This window comes from Anolis sagrei, chromosome 4, assembly GCF_037176765.1.
Source record: "Anolis sagrei isolate rAnoSag1 chromosome 4, rAnoSag1.mat, whole genome shotgun sequence".
NCBI lineage: Eukaryota > Metazoa > Chordata > Lepidosauria > Squamata > Dactyloidae > Anolis > Anolis sagrei.
Genome location: NC_090024.1, coordinates 245,499,929 through 245,515,531, shown reverse-complemented (window position 1 = coordinate 245,515,531; position 15,603 = coordinate 245,499,929). Strand labels below are relative to the sequence as shown.

The 15,603-nt window shown below is 46.6% G+C and overlaps 1 protein-coding gene across 1 annotated transcript in view; it reads left to right on the top strand.

Moving 5' to 3' along the window:
• The window catches only part of CTNNBL1 (catenin beta like 1), a 209,361-nt gene that overhangs the window by 58,475 nt on the left and 135,283 nt on the right, over positions 1–15,603 (top strand). The window contains exon 4 of the mRNA XM_067468297.1: positions 8,633–8,774. Within this exon, the coding sequence (XP_067324398.1) occupies positions 8,633–8,774 (142 nt within the window). The remainder of the gene's footprint in view (positions 1–8,632; positions 8,775–15,603) is intronic.

The window sequence follows — 15,603 nt, the reverse complement described above, 5'->3', positions numbered from 1 at the left end:
GAGGGATCCACTGCCAGGTCTGCTCTCTGGTGACCCATCAGGCTGGACTTCTGCCCCTCGAGTACAGACTAAAAGGCAACAGAAAGTGAGCTGTTGCTCTTCCTGCAGAGTCTGTGAATCGGAAACGGTTGCTTCACATGGGGACCCTGGGCCCAAGCCTCTCTGTAGGGCTTGGGGTTCTTCAAGTGTGAAGGGAAGACTGCTCAGTGCAATTCCTTTATCTGAATTGATGCATAGAATCCTTGGAAGGGACCCACAAGGGCTATCCAGTCCAACCCCGTTCTGCCAGGCAGGAAGACACAATCCAACCTCTGCGTATAAATCTTCAGAGAAGGAAGGAGACTCAGCTGGACATCATATAGTAGATTCCAGGGTGGAACAGCTCTTATGAATGGATAGATAGATCATCAACATTGGAAGGGACCCCAAAGGTCATGCAGAACCCTCTCAACAGATGGCTACCCAGTCTCTGCTTAAAAGCCTCCAGAGAAGGAGACCCCACCTCACTCCCAGGCAGCGTATTCCACCATTGAAAGTTCTTATGGAGCATTACCGTAGATGCAGGCAAAACATCAGGAGAGAATGCTTCTAGAACATGGCCATATAGCCCGAAAAAACCTACAACAACCCAGTGGTTCCGGCCATGAAAGTCTTCAACAATAAAATATTATATTCGTTGGCCATCCAGTCCAACCCCGTTCTGCCAGGCAGGAAGACACAATCCAACCTCTGCGTATAAATCTTCAGAGAAGGAAGGAGACTCAGTTGGACATCAAATAGTAGATTCCAGGGTTGAACAGCTCTTATGAATGGATAGATAGGTCATCAACAGTGGAAGGGACCTCAAAGGTCATGCAGAACCCTCTCAACAGATGGCCACCCAGTTTCTGCTTAAAAGCCTCCAGAGAAGGAGGCCCCACCTCACTCCCAGGCAGCATATTCCACCATTGAAAGTTCTTATGGAGCATTACAACCTCTGAGGATGTTTGCCATAGATGCAGGCAAAACATCAGGAGAGAAGGCCTCTAGAACATGGCCATATAGCCCGAAAAACCTACAACAACCCAGTGATTCCGGCCATGAAAGACTTCAACAATACAATATAATATTTGTTGGCCATCCAGTCCAACCCCATTCTGCCAGGCAGGAAGACACAATCCAACCTCTGCGTATAAACCTTCAGAGAAGGAAGGAGGCTCAGCTGGACATCAAATAGTAGATTCCAGGGTTGAACAGCTCTTATGAATGGATAGATAGGTCATCAACATTGGAAGGGACCTCAAAGGTCACGCAGAACCCTCTCAACAGATGGCCACCCAGCCTCTGCTTAAAAGCCTCCAGAGAAGGAGGCCCCATTTCACTCCCAGGCAGCATATTCCACCCTTGAAAGTTCTTATAGAATCATAGAATCATAGAATCAAAGAGTTGGAAGAGACCTCAAGGGCCATCCAGTCCAAACCCCTGCCAAGAAGCAGGAATATTGCATTCAAATCACCCCTGACAAATGGCCATCCAGCCTCTGCTTAAAAGCTTCCAAAGAAGGAGCCTCCACCACACTCCGGGGCAGAGAGTTCCACTGCTGAACGGCTCTCACAGTCAGGAAGTTCTTCCTAATGGAGCATTACAACCTCTAAGGATGCTTGCCATAGATGCAGGCAAAACATCAGGAGAGAAGGCCTCTAGAACATGGCCATATAGCCCGAAAAACCTACAACAACCCAGTGATTCCAGCCATGAAAGACTTCAACAATACAATATAATATTTGTTGGCCATCCAGTCCAACCCCATTCTGCCAGGCAGGAAGACACAATCCAACCTCTGCGTATAAACCTTCAGAGAAGGAAGGAGGCTCAGCTGGACATCAAATAGTAGATTCCAGGGTTGAACAGCTCTTATGAATGGATAGATAGGTCATCAACATTGGAAGGGACCTCAAAGGTCACGCAGAACCCTCTCAACAGATGGCCACCCAGCCTCTGCTTAAAAGCCTCCAGAGAAGGAGGCCCCATTTCACTCCCAGGCAGCATATTCCACCCTTGAAAGTTCTTATAGAATCATAGAATCATAGAATCAAAGAGTTGGAAGAGACCTCAAGGGCCATCCAGTCCAAACCCCTGCCAAGAAGCAGGAATATTGCATTCAAATCACCCCTGACAAATGGCCATCCAGCCTCTGCTTAAAAGCTTCCAAAGAAGGAGCCTCCACCACACTCCGGGGCAGAGAGTTCCACTGCTGAACGGCTCTCACAGTCAGGAAGTTCTTCCTAATGGAGCATTACAACCTCTAAGGATGCTTGCCATAGATGCAGGCAAAACATCAGGAGAGAAGACCTCTAGAACATGGCCATATAGCCCGAAAAACCTACAACAACCCAGTGATTCCAGCCATGAAAGACTTCAACAATACAATATAATATTTGTTGGCCATCCAGTCCAACCCCATTCTGCCAGGCAGGAAGACACAATCCAACCTCTGCGTATAAACCTTCAGAGAAGGAAGGAGGCTCAGCTGGACATCAAATAGTAGATTCCAGGGTTGAACAGCTCTTATGAATGGATAGATAGGTCATCAACATTGGAAGGGACCTCAAAGGTCATGCAGAACCTTCTCAACAGATGACCACGCAGTTTCTGCTTAAAAGCCTCTAGAGAAGGAGGCCCCATCTCACTCCTACGCAGCATATTCCACCCTTGAAAGTTCTTATGGAGCATTACAACATCTGAGGATGCTTGCCATAGACCTTCGGAGAAGGAAGGAGGCTCAGCTGGACATTAAATAGTAGATTCCAGGGTTGAACAGCTCTTATGAATGGATAGATAGGTCATCAACTGTCATCAACTGTCTCACCTCAGGGTAAAATCACCTTTCTTAAGACACCAAAGAACACACCAGCAATAGTCTTTATGGTTTATTAAAATAAAGGATACAAAGTTCAGAAGGCAAAAGTATATTTCAAAAGATCAATCCAAGGTAACATAGGCAAACAAGATCCATGAAGACACAGGCAAGGCAAAGTCCCATGAGAACATGACAAAGTCCTGAATGAAACATGAACATGAAAGCTGCAAGAGAAACCCAAAGTCTCTTGGATGAAGCGGGAAGTTGCTCTGACACTGAGGCACATTCAATACTGTTTAATACTCTTTGGAGAACATGAAGGCGTTTCTATGGCCCCGAGCCTCCCTCTCTCGCCTGTTGGCGATCCTGACACTCCTTCGGACCTTAAATTCCAACCGATCAGCTCTATCTAAACCTCCGGCTCCATCAAGGCCAATTCCCTTGTTAGTGCTTTTCCCCTCATTATCAGGCTGAGAACCGTCCTCCCTTCCTGAATCATGCACCTGGGTCTCCATAGTTTCACTTTCCCCAGCGTCATCCCTTGCTTGGGAAACAACTGAACTTCTGCCCCCTGTTCCTGGTGGTCTTCCTAACACAGGGACATCATGACTTTGCACCTGACTGTGCATCTGAAACCCATCATCCCCATCAGAATCATCGACACTATCACTCTGAGATTCCCGACATCTCAGATTCCTGAGATTCACAACATCAACATTGGAAGGGACCTTAAAGGTCATGCAGTCCAACTCCCTTCTGCCAGAGTCAGAACCCTCTCAACAGATGGCCACCCAGCTGCTCCTCAGAGGGATTCATAGTTTCCAGTCCTTTCACCATCTTGGTCGCCTTCCCATCATCCATGAAACCGGTCCATTGTACTGTAATGTGAAAAGGCCCATTTAGGATTTGGCGTAAATGATGGAACGTTTCAGGCCTTTGTTTCAGGGAGAATTGGGACAAGATGCACACATTTGGGGTCTGTGTGCTTCTCTTTAATCTCTGACTATGTAACGTAATATGCGTGGAAGAGAAATGGCGCATTTTTCTGGGCATAGGCACAAAGGAAAATCTCTTCCCCAAACTCAGCTCTGCTTTCCAAGTCCTAGCAATTGCTGGAGATGTCCTGTTTATTTGTGTTAATATTGCTTCTTTGTTGTTGCATGCCTTCAAGTGAACTCTGACTCCCTCCTAGGGTTTTCTTGGCAAGACTGAATATTCACAGGAGAGTTCTCATTGCTTTCCTATTAATATGAGGTTGTGAGGCTTGCCTGAAGGCATTTGGTGGGTTCTGTTGCAGAGCAATGATTCAAACACTGGTCTCACGCAGCCTTAGTCCAGCTCTTACACCATTGACTGACTATTGGCAGCTCTCCGTCTTCATGTCAACTGTGACTTATGCATTTTCTGGCAAGATTTATCCCAAAGGGCTTGCCACCATTGTGATAAATATTATGTGTGGTTTGAATGAAACGGCATGAAAGATGTATGGTTGGGGCCTATATAGCCTGAAAATGCCATCCTCAGAAGAATAAATTATGGAAAAACTCAAAAGGCTGATGAAGGAAAAACTGCTGAACTGCTGACATGACCAAAGACAAAGACTCTGTGGTGGAAAACAACATGTTTACATGACCAGAGTTCTTTTAACTCAAGTAATAGGTTCTTGTGGGTTTTTTCGGGCTATATGGCCATGTTCTAGAGGCATTTCTCCTGACGTTTCGCCTGCATCTATGGCAAGCATCCTCAGAGGTAGCGAGGTCCGTTGGAACTAGGAAAATGGGTTTATATATCTGTAGAAGGATCAGGGTAGGACAAAGAACTCTTGTCTGCTGGAGCTAGGTGTGAATGTTTCAACAGACCACCTTGATTAGCATTTGATTGCCTGGCAGTGCCTGGAGCAATCTTTTGTTGAGAGGTGATTAGATGTCCTTGTTTGTTTCCTCTCTGTTGTTGTGCTGTTCTAATTTTAGAGTTTTTTAATACTGGTAGCCAGATTGTGTTCATTTTCATGGTTTCCTCCTTTCTGTTGAAATTGTCCACATGCTTCTTGTGGATTTCAATGGCTTCTCTGTGTAGCCTGACATGGTGGTTGTTGGTGTGGTCCAGCATTTCTGTATTCTCGAATAAAATGCTGTGTCCAGGTTGGTTCCTCAGGTGCTCTGCTATGGCTGTCTTCTCTGGTTGAAGGAGTCTGCAGTGCCTTTCATGTTCCTTGATTTGTGTTTGGGCATTTCTGCGTTTGGTGGTCCCTCTGTAGACTTGTCCACAGCTGCATGGTACATGGTGGACTCCTGCAGAAGCGAGAGGATCCCTCTTGTCCTTTGCTGAACGGAGCATGTGTTGGATTTTCTTGGTGGGTCTGTAGATAGTTTGTATGTTGTGTTTCCTCATCAGCTTCCCTCTGCAGTCAGTGGTTCCCTTGATGTATGGCAAGAACACTTTTCCTCTGGGTGGATCTTGGTCTTGACTCTCATGGCTTGTCCTTGGTCTTGCAGCTCTTCTGATGTCTGAGGTGGAGTAATGCTCCTTACTTAAGAAGGAAAACCAACATTAGTTGAGAAGGAAAACTACCATCTGTCTGGAACTGATGGAGTCAGTATGTTTTAGTTGCAAAACAAGCTGTCAGTTATTTACAACTTTTTGGAACAACATCAGCAAGGAATATGCTACGTAAGAGACCTTTTTTCTATCCAAAAGTGTGTCAGATCTGCAATGGAACACAGAGTGTGGTTACTGTCCATTTTCTCTAGATTTGCAGGAAAAAGCAATCTGACCTACATGCAGGTCTCTTCTTCAGGAGTAGGAAGAAGGGATGGTAATATGTGGATGACTGAATGAAGGTTATGTGTGTGTGACTGCTGAGTAAAATGTAATATCCCCTTTGTTTGTAGTTATATAGTCTCTGTGTGCGTACTTCTTTCTTTGTATTGTTTTCTGATATACTCTGTCTCACATGACATGGAATAAAATCACCTTTTCATTGTTGAGAAAGTATTTATGATACCATGTCCTTCCTCTGAGCCTGAGAGAGAATGCCCTGCCCAAGGTCCTCCAATGGGTTTCTATGGCTGAGTGAGAATTTGAACCCTCATCCATGGAGTCTTAGGGTGGATCTACAATGACAGCTTATTGCAGGGCTGATCCGGGGTTGTGGCTGGTGCTGGATCCGCCCCAAGATTGCTTAGATTTAGATTATAAAATCATAGCATCCTAGAGCTGGAAGAACTCCAAACGGCCATCCAGTCTAACCTTTTGCCAGACAGAAAAATACAGTCCAAGCACTTCTGACAGATGTCCAGCCAGCCTCTGTTTAAAGATTTCCAGGGAAGGAGACTCTCTGACTCCCAGGAAACATATTCCCTTGCCATACAGCTCTAACTGTCAAGAAGTTCTTCCTAATGTTCCTATAATTCAAGTCCTAGTTTCCAGGGCAGCAGAAAGCCATCCCACACCCTCTTCCTGATGGCATCCTTTCACATCTATAAACATGGTTATCATGTGTCCTCTCAGCCTTCTCTTCTGCAGGCTAAACAGACCCAGCTCTTTCAGCCATTCCTGCTCCTCATAGTGGCTAGCAAATTTGATATGGTTTGTGTCGGTCACACGTCCCTTCAGCTGACATCAAGTTGGGGACGCTTTGCCTAGAGACGAGAAGGCTAAGAGAGGACGTGAGATCCATATTGAAGCATTGAAAGGATGTCCCATTGAGGAGGGGCCGGGCTTGTTTTCTGCTGCTCCAGAGACCAGGATACAAGGGAGCAATTGCGGGAAAATAAATTCCTCCTCAACATTAGGAAGAACTTCCTGATGGCGAGAGCTGTTTGGTTGTGAAATAGGCTGCCTGGGAGTCCAATGGAGTCTCCGACTTCGAAGGTTTGTAAGCAGAGGATAGATGGCTATCTTGAGGGAGTGTTTTGACTGTGCCTTTCTGCCTGGCAGAAGTTTTTTCCCCCATGTCAGGAGTGACTTGATAAACTACAAGTCACTTCTGGTATGAGAGAAGTGACTGTCTGCAAGGACGTTGCCCAGGGGATGCCCAGTTGTTTTACCATTCTTGTGGGAGGTTTCTCTCATGTTCCTGGATGGGGAGCTGGAGCTGACAGAGGGAGCTCATTCGCGTGCTTTCCGGACCCAAAGCTCTGACTTGTCAGTCTTCAGTTCTGCCGGCACAAGGATTTAACCCATCGTGTCGCTGGGGCTCCTTCTGACAGAAGTTAGTTGGACTGGATGGCCCCTGGGGACCCCTTCCAATTCTCGGATTCTAGGATTCCAAAGAACTTAGTACTGTGAAGCAGAGATGGTGGCAATCTCCTCCTGAATACGTTTTAATTCCGAAACCCTTTTATGAACAGAAATAAAATGCTGAGAGGTCCCCTGTTCCTCAGTGCTCTGCTCACCCCCACTGTTCTAAGCTGCCATACTTTTGTCCCGGCTGGTGGATCTCAAGGCAGCCTTCAGAAAAGGGAACAGGCTTGTGCAAGCGTGAAATCTTCCCCACCCCTGTCCTATAGGGTTGGCTGGGTTCAGATAATCCCAGTCATTTAATTTACAACTCTGTCATTCAGAAGAGAAAACATGCAAGGAAGGACCCGAGCGCTCCGCAAAATTGAAAGTTATAGGACTGTGGCGGAGACGTGACACCAGAAAACCGCAGGACTCAGCACAAGCGCTGGTTCGGGGCCACGGGGTGCCACGGCTTTTAATGGAGAGCGCGGCTGCTTTGATGGATCGGGACGCAAGACATGACGCATGCCATATTAAGTCCAGCTGGAAAGTAAAGCAAGAAGAAAGCAAGGATGACCTGGGGCTTGCTTTTGAAATGTTTTGTCCTGTTTGAATGATTTCACTGTTTTCAAACTGGAACTATGTTAATGTACCGTTCTACTTATCGGCCACTTTGGGATCCCATGATTAAAAAGAGGATCGTGGTTTTGAGTGCTAAACTATGACTCCAGAAACCAGGATTTGATCATATGCTCAGCCATTGGAACCCACTATAACATCTTGTGCGAGTCACACAATCTCAGGATGAGAAAACGTTTGGGTGGAAATGACAACCCCAGGAAGATTTGAAAGAGAACCAATATGGAGTAATGGTTGAGTGCTGGACTTGGGGAACATCTACACTGACCAATGAATCATATCAATCAATCTACACTGACCACTTATACTGAGGGATGGGCAAATCAGCTCCTTGGCAGCCAAACGACATGTAAAGCTGATCTGGGTTAACGTGTCCAAGGCCACCTTCATGTTGTTTTGAACCATGCTAACCAAAGTAGTGGGTGGCTCCAAATTCCCCCCCAAAATCAGGAGCAAATCTCAACCTTGGGCCCTTGTAAACAGTTGGTCCAATTGCAAAAGGTTTTCTATGGATACAAGATGGCCCTCACCATCCTCCTTCCACTCTTTTCCTCATGATGGCCAGCAGGTGCAATATGGCTATTGCCTTTAACGCTAAGCAGAGGGATTCATGGTTTCCCCACCTTTGGCCATTTGTAGACCCATCTTACCTGTCTCCTTCTCGAATTGCTTTGCCCAGAAGTGGACACAGGGTTATTCCAAATGAGGAGGTCTGACCAAAGCAGAATAGAGTTGGGACCATGACATCTCTCAGTTAAGACACCATTCTCCTGTTGACGCAGCCTAGAATCAGGCTGGCTCTTTTGTAGCTGGTGCCTCACACTGTTGCCTCACTTGCTTTCATTTGTGGTCTAGATGCCTAGAGATCCTTCTCACATCAATGAGGGGTTTGTTCTCCCTGACCTTTCCTACTTCTCTCTCTGCCCACAGGTTCATGGAGTCAGAACTGGATCTCAACGACATCATCCAGGAAATGCACGTGATTGCAACTATGCCGGATCTGTACCATCTCCTGGTGGAGCTCAACGCCGTCCACTCCCTCCTTGGCCTGCTGGGACACGACAACACCGATATCCTTTCTGTGATGATGCTGAGGAGGCGGGTTCACCAAGCTACCCTAAACACATTATCATGTGTCATGGTTTCCCTCTGGTTTGTATGTTCCTTCACACAGTCAAATTTTCAGATTGTATCACTGAGTGTTGCATAAGGTAGATTCTTCAGTTCAGAGGTAGTGTAGTGGTGCTCCACTTCTGTTTGTAAACGCAACACAATGCCACAGGCTCAATTGCGTATTATCTTCCACTTGTAGGTGCTATGTTCTGGAGATCATCCTGGATGTAAATCCATCCAGAGGTTGAACCCAATCTGGGAGAGAAACAAAATGGGTCACATGCAAGTTGTGATCCCTGTACATCAGTGGTTTTCAACCTGGGGTCCTCAGATGTTTTTGGCCTACAACTCCCAGAGATCCCAGCCAGTTTACCAGCTGTTAGGATTTCTGGGAGTTGAAGGCCAAAAACATCTGGGGACCCCAGGTTGAGAACCACTGCTGTACATGTTTGGAGGGCAAGTGGCTAGAACCCCAGTGTTGTGCTCAAACTGATGGGATCAGCTGGATCTGGAGCCTCATTTGGCCCCAGCAGAGCCCCTATTGAACTCAGAGCTGCTGCTGGAGGAGGAGCTGTAAAACCCACAGTGTATTCAGGGGCAGGTTCACCCATTTGATTTCTCCATTTTCATAGAATCATAGAATAATAGAATTGGAAGAGACCACATGGGCCATCTAGTCCAACCCACTGCCATGCAGGAAAAGTACAAACAAGTACCCCTGACAGCCTCTGTTTAAAAGCTTTCAAGGAAGGAGCTTCCACCAGACTCATAGACAGTTCCACTACTGAACAGCTCTTCTTACAATCAGGAAGTTCTTCCTCATGATCAGGTGGAATCTCCCTCCCTGTCATTTGAATCCAATACTCAATTGAGTCCTAGTTTCAAGGCCAGGAGAAAACAAGTCTGCTCCCTCTTCCTTATGACATCATTTCACATACGTATTTATACATAATAATAAAATTTTAAAAAACTGTTTATACTTTACTTAGGCGATCCCTCGTTTTCCGAGGAGGATTGTCTTCCAGTGTTCTTGTGGGTCCGGATGTGGCTGTGGAGCCCTATTGCTCTGTATCTTCTTCCGCAGTGAGGGCATTGGTTTCCAGGTGGAAGACGGTTTCGGTCGGGGTTGGCTTGACACGCCTTCCTCCTGGCACGCTTCTCCCTTTTGCCCTCCACTCGTGCCTCCTCAAATTCTGCAGCACTGCTGGTCACAGCTGACCTCCAGCTGGAGCACTCAAGGGCCAGGGCTTCCCAGTTCTCGCTGTCTATGCCAGAATTTTTAAGGTTGGCTTTGAGCCCATCTATCAATCTCTTTTCCTGCCCACCAACATTCCGTTTCCCGTTCTTGAGTCCGGAGTAGAGCAACTGTTTTGGGAGACGGTGGTCGGGCATCCGGACAACGTGGCCGGTCCAGCAGAGTTGATACCATCGCTTCAATGCTGGTGGTCTTTGCTTCTTCTAGCACACTGACATTTGTCCGCTTGTCTTCCCAAGAGATTTGCAGGATTTTCCAGAGGCTACGCTGATGGAATCGTTCTAGGAGTTGCATGTGACGTCTGTAGACAGTCCACGTTTTGCAGGCATATAGCAGGGTTGGGAGGAAAATGGCTTTATAAACAAGCACCTTGGTATCCCTACGGATGTTCCAATCCTCAAACACTCTCTGCTTCATTCAGAAAAATGCTGCACTCACAGAGCTCAGGCGGTGTTGTATTTTGGTATCGATGTTGACTTTGGTGGAGAGGTGGCTGCCAAGGGAGCAGAATTAGTCCACATTTTCTAACATTCCACCATTGAGCTGTATCTCTGGCATTGGAGAGGGATTGGCTGGTGACTGTTGGAAGAGCACTTTGGTTTTCTCGATAAGCTGAGCTTATCGTATGCTTCTGCAAAGGTGTTTAGAGTGGCTTGTAGGTCTTCTTCTGAATGCGCACAGACGACGTTGTCATCAGCATACTGGAGTTCTATAACAGATGTTGTAACCTTGGTTTTGGCTTTCAGTCTGCTGAGGTTAAATAGCTTGCCATCTGTCTGATAGATGATTTCCACTCTGGTGGGAAGCTTCCCATCAACAAGATGAAAACCCTACTTAGCATCTGATAACTAATCATAATAGCCAATGCGTCGAAAATAAAGAAACATTACTATGCAGATATTTCCATGGCTTTTGGAGCTTTAACTCAATGCTGTTCCAACCGCTGGTTCCTGGACCAGTGTTGGGTGCTGATGAATTTCCAGAAATTAATGTACAGCACTAGCTGATGGGTACAAATATCATGCTATCTGTGACAAGTTTGAAGAATCCAGAAATGACTGATGCTCAGATCAGATGGCCTGAGAAGCCTTGCGTTGCGTGGCAGCTTGATGTGGCGGTTGTGTGCCGAAAGGTTAGCCTGGATTTGTCATTCTCGGGGAAAACATCAACAGTGGGCCTTCTAATTGGGACTTGTTGGCCTTGCTCTGGGTGACCTTTTGCAGGCGCCTTGTTGTGTCTCTCCAGCCGAGGGAGCCCCGCCTAGGGAGGGCTGTCGCTGCCAATGCTGACGGCTTGTCAGGCTCCCCGCGTGTGGCTGACTCTTGCTCCTCGCTAGGGCAGGGCGCCTGGGGTCTGTCGATTAGATTGGGGGCAGAGGCTGGGCTTGCTTTCTCCGTCCCCCGGGGAGAGGCGTGCGTGCAAATGTCGGAAGGCAGAGTGGGGAAAGAGCAGTTTCTTTTACTCAAAATGCCTTGTTGCAGACAGATCTGAGAACGCAAAGATGGTTCCTTCGCTCAGCGGCTTTGCAATGAGAAGGAGGATGAAGAGGAACTTGGAGCTTCAGGTTTCTTGTCCCTGCGAGGAATACTAAATGGACTCTTCCCTCTTCACACTCAATTTAAAGTCAGGTCTCAGCAGCAGAGGACAGAGATGCTGTGAGGAGGTGGATAAAATCCCCTGCAATGAAATCAGAGGGTCTGGTTTTTACTCCGTGGAAGGAGGGCCAAGGAAAGACATCTAAGAGTCTTAATAGATGACAAGCTGAGCATACGTCAGCAGTGTGGTGTGGCAGCTAAGAAAGCCAGTGTCATTGTAGGATGCGTCAGTGGGAATCTGCTGCCTATATCCAGGGAAGCCATGTTTGTTTGTTTATTTACGATATTTATAGCCCGCCTTCCTCAGCCATACGGCGACTCAAGGCAGGTTACAGATTGGCACAATTCGATGTCAGTATAATACAAATACAACTTGTATGCAGAACACATCATGCGAGGATGTGCGGGGCTGGATGAATGCAAAGCTGGGGTGAAAATTGCTGGAAGAAACATTAATAACCTCAGATATGCAGATGACACCACTCTGATGGCCGAAAGCGAGGAGGAACTGAGGAGCCTTCTCATCAAGGTGAAAGAAGAAAGCGCAAAAGCTGGGTTGCAGCTAAACATAAAAAAAAACAAGATTATGGCAACAAGAATGATTGACAACTGGGAAATAGAGGGAGAAAATGTGGAGGCCGTGACAGACTTTGTATTTCTAGGCGCAAAGATGAGTGCAGATGCAGACTGTGGCTAGGAAATCAGAAGACGCTTACTTCTTGGGAGGAGAGCAATGTCCAATCTCAATAAAATAGTAAAGAGTAGAGACATCACACTGGCAACAAAGATCCATTGCCTAGTCAAAGCCATGGTATTCCCTGTAGTCACCTACAGAGGTGAGAGCTGGACCTTAGGGAAGGCTGAGCGAAGGAAGAGAGATGCTTTTGAGCTGTGGTGTTGGAGGAAAGTTCTGAGAGTGCCTTGGACTGCGAGAAGATCCAACCAGTCCATCCTCCAGGAAATAAAGCCCGGCTGCTCATTGGAGGGAAGGAGACTAGAGACAAAGTTGAAGTCCTTTGAATGCCACATTATGAGGAGACAGCAAAGCCTAGAGAAGGGAATGATGCTGGGGAAAGTAGAAGGCAAAAGAAAGAGGGGCCGACCAAGGGCAAGATGGATGGATGGCATCCTTGAAGTGACTGGACTGACCTTGAAGGAGCTGGGGGTGGTGACGGTCGACAGGGAGCTCTGGCGTGGGCTGGTCCATGAGGTCACGAAGAGTCGGAGACGACTGAACGAATGAACAACAACAACAATGAGTTATTTACAGCGTTTTGGGTTTTGGAAAGTTCCAGTTTCCTATAGGAGGGCAAGAAGCAATCCCCTGGGGAAAGATGTCATGTCCATGCCTCCTTCATTGAGAATTATAGCCCCCAGGCGCGACGGCACAGAATGCAGCATGCAGTTATATAAACATGTTATACTGTTCAATTTAACAGTGATGTCAAACAATATTGTGTAAATTTTGGTACAGCCCCTTAAAATAATATCAATGTCGTATCTTCTTTATGTTGAGTTCCATATGAATCAGCCGCTCACGACCGGTTTCGGCCTTACTTCAGGCCTTCTTCTGGTGGACTGAAATTATTGTATACATCAAAAAGTTTTGTTGCAATTCCATACATATTGAATATCATATACTAGAATACACTTAAAGAAACTTGCAAAGTTTTAAACTTAACCCTTCTTATTACATTTATTTATTTATTTATTTCAAAGTTTTATATACTGAGCTTCTCACCTCATAAGAGGGACTCAGCCTGGTTTCCAACCATAAAAACACATACAATCGGTAAAATATCAAAATACACATTACAATAAAACATTAAAAAAGCACATATATTAAAAACTACAGTGGTCAGTCGTCATACTAAAATCGAATATACACCGTCTTCCATCCAGATCATTGTCTCATTCTTCGAAGGCCTGTCTCCTTAACCATGACTTCACCTGTTTCCTGAATGTCAGGATTGTTGGAGCGGTTCTGACCTCTGGCGGGAGAGAGTTCCAGAGTTGCGGGGCCACTACCGAGAAGGCCCTGTCCCTCGTCCCCACCAGCCGCGCTTGTGAGGCCGGCGGGACCGAGACCAGGGCCCCTCCAGACGATCTTAGTAATCTTGATGGTTTGTAGGGGAGAATACATTCGGAGAGGTAAACCGGGCCGGAGTCGTTTAGGGCTTTATAGGTTAACACCAGCACTTTGAATTGTGCTCGGAAGCTAATTGGCAGCCAGTGGAGCTGGTGTAACGGCGGAGTGGTGTGCTCCCTGTACCCAGCACCCGTTAGTAATCTGGCTGCCGCACATTGTACTTGCTGTAGTTTTCGGGCAGTCTTCAAAGGCAACCCCACGTAGAGAGCGTTGCAGTAGTCTAAACAATATTAGTTGAACATATCCATTAAACACCATGTGTTACAACACATTTAAGGTACTTACAAAGTTATGTGCTTGAAAATTTGCTGAATAGGCCCACTTTGAAACTCTTGCCATTGATATTTCAGATCTTGTCTGGTGGAATAATACTGGGACTGGCCTTTAAATGGTTGTGATTGTTTGAATAGCATGTTTATGTTTTGTGTGATTTTGTGTTGGTAATTGAAGACTTTGGCCTATGTTGGAAACTGTCCTGAGTCCCTTAGGGGAGATAGAGCGGTATACAGATGAAGTTTAGTCTTATTTATTATAAGGTTTCAATGGCACCCTTGTGGCCTCTTCCATGTCTAGGGTTCTCTGAACTTGGATGCCAGTTTCCCCATCTCTGCGAGGAATGCTAAACGGAGGCTTCCTCTCTCCGTACTCCATTTAAAGTGGGTTCTGGGCAGATGAGGATGGAGCTGCTTTTTAGGAAGTGGATCAAAACCCCCTGCAATAAAACCAGAGGACCAGGTGGCTGCTTCGCTGAAGGAGAGCCAAGGAGGGATAATGCCCAGATGGCAAGTGCAAATTGCCAGGGACTCGGGGCTCCTGCGAGGAGGACAGACCGTCCCTTTCTCCAAATCCCCTTTCGCTCAGTGTTTGGCACCTGCAGAGCAGCCAAAGGCAGGTTGCAAAGCCTCTCTGTCCCGGTGCGTGAAGAGGACGGCAGGCCCCAAAACAGCCGTGGTGTAGACTCCAGATTTCCTGCCTGCAGAGGGTTTTTTTTTGCCAGCAAGAGCAGCTTTCCTCCGTGCCTCTCTCCTTCTGCGTGTGTCTTCAGCCAAGCTGGGCCTAAGGGCATCCTCGACAGAGACAAATGCTGCTTCCTTAATCCCAAGGCTTTCCCTCCTCTTTTGCCAAGATGAATTAAGAGTGGCGGGAGCTTTGCTTCCCCTCGATTCCCTCTCCGTATAGTCCTCCGCAGAGATATTTACCCTCCTCCTCCTCCTCTTCTTCCGTCCGTCCTCAGGGACCACCGTTTACAACGATCACTCAGAAATCCCAGGATCAATGTTGGAACTTTGATGCAACCAAATGTGAAAAAAACCACTCGTACCCACGATTTATTTACTTCTTTACTTCCCGTCCCCTGCCACGCGTTGCTGTGGCCCAGTCTGGTGATCTGGAAAATAAAGTAATGAGAAAGTGTTGGTTTCTAATCTATGTAATGTCTTTCTGCTTGTGGGTAAACAGTATTTCTCGTTGTTTCTTTGTCAGTCTTGATGTGGAGATTGTCTGGTTTGCCTATTCTGGAACATGCAACATAGAATTGTCCTTCTTTTGGGGTCCCTTTCAAATCTATGAGACTATATCTGTGTGTGTGTGTATCATATATATTGATCTATATCTATGGCTCTTTGTCAAGAGGACTTTGATTACCTTTTCTTGCCCTGGTGAAGGGAATTGGACTGGGTGGCCTTAAGTATTTCTGTGGTCATGGGGGTTCTGTGTTGAAAGTTTGCCCCAATTCTGTCTTTGGTGGGGTTCAGAATGCTCTTTGATTGTAGGTGAACTGTAAATCCCA